The following is a 6,392-nucleotide window of genomic DNA, read 5'->3' on the forward strand; positions in this document are numbered from 1 at the left end:
AGTATCCACTGTTTTACCTTCTCCTCTCACTTCAAAGAGCTGCTGGCACTTATCTGGTAGGATATCAATGTAACAATAGAAGAAAATAGAGTGTCCATCTAGCAGACCATATAGGCCTGAATTAAATTCCACAATTGGGATGTTGTGCAGCCCAGAGTCCATAAATCACCACTTAGTATGTTAGGTATAGATGTCAGTAGTAAGATCGATGGACAAACTTCCATTACACTTGTAACATAGCACCAATAAAGGCTGTGTGAGTACTCACATATATTTGTCAACAACCACTATGCAGCACACCGGCTGTATCCAAAGCTCATTTCGCAATGGCTCTTGCAGTTCAAAGGACGGTAATCTCTCCCGTAGTTTGCATCAATAGGTTGAGCTATCATCCTGGGTTCCACTAATTATTTGCACAAATATGCAGGGTCAAGAAGCACTATGTAAGTGCAATTTAGCATTTAGATAGCGTCTGGTGCCCACTACTGCAGGGACGCTATCCAGGCAGGCAGAAGAAAAAATTATGAATACTCACAAACCAAGTAAAAAACAAGCATAAACATCACTCCATCACTCCAGACACCGAAGAGTCCAGACGACATAGATTACAGCTACGGCTTATGCGTGGCGAGGGCGAACCCTCTTCCACAGAGCCAAAATTAATAGTAAAGACATCATTACTTTTGGCTCTGAGGAAGAGGGTTCGCCCTCGCAACGCGTAAGCCGTAGCTTTAATCTATGTCGTCTGGACTCTCCGGCTGTTTGGTTCCAGTAGGAGACCTTTCGGAGGCATCTATCCCTTTGATGGAGTGATGTTTATGCTTGTTTTTTACCTGGTTTGTGAGTATTCATGACTTTTTATACAATTTTAATTAAACCTAGCCATTGGTAATGCACTAGGTCGGTGCGCCCTTCTTTTCCTTTTACATTTTAGTCTCAAGAATACCAAATATTCTGAGGAGGGCAGCAAGATCCCTGGTCATTCCCTATTCCAGCGGAAGACTCTGGTTGTTCACTAAGTGATCAAGCTCCCGAGCGCAGGAGACTGTTTGTGTTTTAGGCCGGTAGAAGACTCAGGGTGATGGGGGAAACATACCCCTTGCTTTAATGCATTTCATCCCCTATTGTTAGGACTTCTTTAGGATGTAAATATATATATATATATATATATATATATATATATATATATATATATATATATACCTTTAGTCCATCCATTTACTTAAAGCTACATTTACCTTACCAATTTGCATCATATGTATTATGCTACGGTACAAGAGTTAGTGCGTTTTGTGTTAAAAAGAAAGAATAAAAAAACAAAATAACCAAGAGCAAAAAAAAAAAAAACACAAGGAGGAAACATAGCACCACATCACTACATATGTACCCAGAAATACTCCCCTTTTTTAAAGAGACATCATGAGCCTCTCAATCTAAATATACATAGAGGATTATTCAAAAAAAATAAAAAATAACTCAAGATATAAAAATGGCTGTAGCGAGAGCTCATTGTTCAGACCCAAAGGAGACATTAAATTAAGATCCATTTAGTTTCCGAATAAAAAATGTATGGAACCCAGTCATGTAAGCTGGAGACTTGTTAATGTAGGCCCGGACTCACAAAGCACTTACGCCGACATATCTCGAGAAGTGTAAATATGCGCCGTCGTATCTATGCGCCGTACCCATAAACTGAGATACGCCTGAAAATAGGCTTCATCCGACCGACGTAACTTTCCTACGCCGGCGAATCGTGGGCACATATTTACGCTGGCCGCAAGTGGCGCTCCCATTGATTTCCTATTCAAATATGGAAATGAGGGAGATACGTTGATTCACGAACGTACTTGCAGCCGGCACATAATATAGGCGGTTTGCGTAAGTCGTACGTCCGGCGTAAAGTTATTCCCCATATATGAGGCGCAACTCATGCTAAGGTATGGACCAGGGAAAACAGCACATCATTTGCATGGGGTCACGCCTCATTAGCATGGCTCACGCCCACTTCCACCTACGACGGCTTACGCTGAGGGAACCCAGCGCAGTTTGGGAGGCAAGTGCTTTGTGAATTCGGTGCTTGCCTCTCTGCGCTACGTCGGTGTAGCGTATATTGGATACGCTACGCCGGCATAAATATGTGCCAATGTATGTGAATCCGGGCCGTAATTTTAATTCCTGCATCTGCACATGTGCTGCATTAAAGGATTTCTCTGATCTAACAGCCACTCAGAGGAAGAAAAGAGAGTGGGAGCTTTTACTGATACAATGTTGTTTGAATTTTATTATAAACAAAAGGCAATGGGGTCAATTCACAAAGCTTTTTTTGCCGATACCGGTCGTTATGTAAACGATTTCACACGTTATTGAATCAAGTCCAATTCACTAAACGATTTAACGCTTGTAAAAATCATCAAATAACGTTTCACTACACAGAACCGATATTTTTAGTTTTGAGTCGTTATTGAACGTATTGATCGTTGTTTTAACGACTCAAATCGTTAAATATGTACAGAAGTGCAATTCACAAAGGTTTTTTAGACAATTAACGATCGCTAAGCAATCGTTAAATAAGCACCTCCCTGAGGGTGGCGTTATGACATTTCCCAGGCGATATTTCATTTGTTGAGAGGAATTTTTTGGCGGTTTAGGCTTGTGGTAAATTTTGTTAGGAGTTTTGTGCAAGATGGAACCATTTGGATGTGCTCTATTTGAACTGAAACTGATCCAGAGGCGAAGAAGGACACGTCAGAATGTCGTTCAGATAGAGAAACGTGTATTTCGTTCACGTACCTTTTTGGATCAATTTTCTGAAACCCAGGTGATAGCCAAATTCAGATTATCCTCTCCCATGATATATTCCCTGTATGATGAAATACACTTGGCCCTAGAAACACGCACGCGGAGAAGTAATGCAGTACCAGGTCTTGTGCGTTTTTTGGCAGTACTTCATTTTTTAGGAAAGGCCTCATACCAACATGTCAGTGGTGAGATTGTTGGCATCTCACAACCCAGTTTTTCCCGCTGCTTGGTCGAGGTCCTGCAAGCACTGCGACAACTTGCTCCAAAATACATTCATATGGGCAAGTCACGTGAAGAGCGGGATCAAATAAAACGTGGTTTTTTTGACCTAGCAGGAATGCCCAATGTCATTGGGGCAATAGACTGCACCCATGTGCCATTATGTCCCCCATCAGAACAGGAGCACATCTACCGAAACCGTAAGGCTTACCATTCCCTCAACATCCAGGTGATCTGTGATTCAAACCTCATAATCCGTGATGTTGTCACCGGCTTTCCAGGATCCTGTCATGATGCCCATATATTGCGCCAATCGGGAATATATGATACTCTGGACAAGGACTTAGAAAATAATGGATGGCTGCTGGGTAAGTGTGCTCCACTGTTTATTTTATGGTGTGTTTTCCAGTTATAAATGCGTATTTATTTTTTTATTCCATACTAGACTGACATTAGTGCTATATCAGTAACATGACAGCTCAACAGCTTTACATTAATCAGTATTTCAAAAACATGTAATAATAAACTCAGAATTTAAATGTCCAAAATACTTTCAAGTACTTTTTAGTTAGCTATCACCTGGTTCAAGGTCCACAAATCTTTCCTTTCTCATGTGAGGTGTATTGTTGTTCCACATGTTCCGTGTGCACTGAAAAGTAGTCACTACTTCAAGCTTGCTTAAGTGATGTATTACACTATCATATTAAGACATCACATGAGAGAGCTAGGAACTACTTATCAAAACACACATGACCAAGGTGTGCCAAAGAAGCCACCCACCAGAATTAAGTACAGTACCTATATGTAAATGATTGCAGCATAAGATGCAACAATTGTGTCAGTAGTTGATTTACTTGAATGTATAGTTAATATTTAAATCTGGGAGTTCAACACTATCCCTTCGGTTAACCCCCCAATATGCATAACATCAAGCAGCACTACCAAGCACAACAATCACCCCCCCCCCATTGTGCATATGTATTGTACATGAAAGAGACATGTCCCTCTGGTTCTCCGTTATAGTCCCATATGAGGTCTGCACTATAGTATTGAAATATTTATGACAGGCAGACTTTTCCTCCAGCATGTTTTTTTTTAATAACATTCACATGCACTACAGTAATCATGGCCCACAACTGTGGTATGCTGTTGTGTTGTGAGTTAAGTACCATTAATGCTCAATCAAAAGTACAAATCCAGAACCTTGCCCCCCAAATAATTTTAAAATGTGCTTTATTAGACGTATGTTATCCATATGTGACTAACAATGGAAAATTTTCTAAAATGACCACACAATTGGCCACTACATCATGTGATTTAGCATGATTTCTTCTATACTTACAAATAAATTTATATTGTTTTAAAATTTATAGGAGATGCTGGTTACCCCTGTCTACCATGGCTCTTAACACCAATCAACAGGCCATCCTCTCCTGCAGAAGCAGCTTACAATGTTGCTCATACAAAAACAAGAGTGGTTATCGAAAGATGCTTTGGTGTCCTAAAGAGCCGTTTCCGTTGCATGTCCTTGTCTGGTGGATTCCTTCAGTATTCCCCCAGTAAGGTAGCTGATATGTTCCTAGCATGCAGCATTCTCCATAACATTGCAAGGCATGGCGGACTACAAGAGGAACTAGACACCACAGTGGAGGATGACATGCCCACAATTCCAGTGGAAAATGATCACAGGGGAAACGCAGCAAGAAGTAAACTGATTACAAACTATTTTTCAGGTAATAAACCACCGTAACATGTTTTTAATTTTCCAAACATCATCAGAAATGATCACAAACTTGCATTATTAAGTTGAAGAGACAGACATGCTGTAAAATGAATTATTTGGGCTGATCTTGTTTATCAATGTCAAATCTTAACCAATGATGTTTTTTTTATGATTTCAGGTTAACTCAACTCTAAAAACTTTGGAGAACTAACATAAAATTAAGACAAGAGTACAAAAATTGCAAAAAAATGATTCTTTATTTTGTTTTTGTATTTTCACTTTGTTTTACTTCTTTTGCATTTATTTTTTATCTTGTAAAACATTGAACATTAACAGTTTCAAACATATAAAATAAAAGTTTCACTTAAAAGTCTTCTACAAAATCTAAATTGTGTTTGAATTCTTTATTGCAACAAGTGTAAGTGTGGGTTATACACGCAAAAATTCTGTTCATCTGCTAATAAGTACCAACATTTTTTTGACATTAGTGAGAAGCAATAAAATAGAAGACCGAACTGTGTGCCAAAGACAGTTGAAATGCTGCAGTTGCCTGAAACCATGTCCTTGCCAGAAAGATGGTGAATGAAATGAGTGCTGTTAACTGCGTTGTGTGGGAGAGGGGAGAAATGAAATAAAACTAAAATAAATACCACCAATTGACGTAATGGCAGATGGCTATAGCCAACCTAAGGTAAGGAGAGTAAGTGACCTGTAAAGAAGCCGTTGATATGCAAACCATTAAATAACACAATAATTGAATCATAATATTATATTTTTGGTGTTATTTATTGTTTTGTATATCATCACCTTCATCACTGGTCACTTAACTCTACCTTTGGTTGCCTATAGTCATCTACCATTACCCCAAATGTTACATATATTTTAATTTCTCCTCTCCACCCCACACCGCAGTTACCATTACTCATTTCATTACTGAGAAACAATGCACGTTAGTTAAAATGTTAACTATTCCACGCAGGGCATTTGAAAGATGGAATAGCGGTTGTCTACAAATTGCAGAAACATTTTTAACCTCATTAGTCAGGAAATGATACCTACATTCCATACCAATAACATGTGGTTTCAAAAGTAACAGAAGTCAAATTACAGCCAACACAACATCAAAAATATATGGTTGGGCAAGATGGAGTATGCAACCATTTGGATGTTTGTTTTTTTAATATGAATCAAACTACCGGCGAAGAAGACGACGTCAGCAACTAAAATATGTATATTTTGTTTTAAACTTTACAGAAACACAGGTGATATCGAGATTGCAATTATCAGCTACTTTGCTTTATTCTTCATAGGAGAAAATACACATTACTTTTGAAAACCACACAGAGAAACATGGTCCTTGCTGTGACAACAACAATGGATGGCGCATTTTAGTCACAGAGTACAGATACAAATCCAAGCACTTGAGTGAAAATATCAATAATTTACATCCACGTGGATAAAATATAAAAAAAAAAATTTAGATCCAATAGTGTGCCTTCCTGACGGAAGAAAAGCATGACAAACCTGTCACATTTTCTGCTGTGACAAAGGGTGTCTGTTTCAAATGCGTAGACGTGATGTTATGTGATGTATTCTCCTATTAAACGAATATGATTGATGATTTTATGTAGTGCTGATGAATTATATCTCT

General features: G+C 38.7%; 2 protein-coding genes across 4 annotated transcripts in view; one reads left to right on the top strand and one right to left on the bottom strand.

Annotated features, from left to right (window-relative positions):
• Positions 1 to 2,299: 2,299 nt before the first annotated feature.
• LOC120940766 (putative nuclease HARBI1) lies at positions 2,300 to 4,956 on the top strand. Of its 2 annotated transcripts, XM_040353792.1 has the most exons (3): positions 2,300 to 3,386; positions 4,392 to 4,751; positions 4,920 to 4,956. In XM_040353792.1, the coding sequence occupies exons 1-3, from the start codon at positions 2,684 to 2,686 to the stop codon at positions 4,922 to 4,924; spliced, it is 1,068 nt and encodes a 355-aa protein (XP_040209726.1). In that variant the 5' UTR covers positions 2,300 to 2,683; the 3' UTR covers positions 4,925 to 4,956. The 2 variants fall into 2 exon arrangements, with proteins under 2 accessions (XP_040209726.1, XP_040209725.1); XM_040353791.1 differs by lacking the exon at positions 4,920 to 4,956 and having other exon boundaries at positions 4,392 to 4,913.
• A 174-nt stretch (positions 4,957 to 5,130) lies between these two features.
• Positions 5,131 to 6,392, bottom strand: part of LOC120940765 — a 5,943-nt gene continuing 4,681 nt past the window's right edge. For both annotated transcript variants that reach the window (XM_040353789.1, XM_040353790.1), the window contains exon 8: positions 5,131 to 6,392. This exon is cut by the window's right edge. The gene's annotated coding sequence lies outside the window, so the exon portion shown is untranslated.

This window comes from Rana temporaria, chromosome 5 (assembly GCF_905171775.1).
Source record: "Rana temporaria chromosome 5, aRanTem1.1, whole genome shotgun sequence".
Lineage (NCBI taxonomy): Eukaryota > Metazoa > Chordata > Amphibia > Anura > Ranidae > Rana > Rana temporaria.

What these genes read in the sequence shown, in the direction of transcription:
- LOC120940766 (XM_040353791.1), top strand. Translation starts at nt 2,684, where the DNA reads ATGGAACCATTTGGATGTGCTCTATTTGAACTGAAACTGATCCAGAGG. An exon ending in AAATAATGGATGGCTGCTGG is followed by an intron (nt 3,387 to 4,391) that starts GTAAGTGTGCTC and finishes TAAAATTTATAG; the next exon opens with GAGATGCTGGTTACCCCTGT.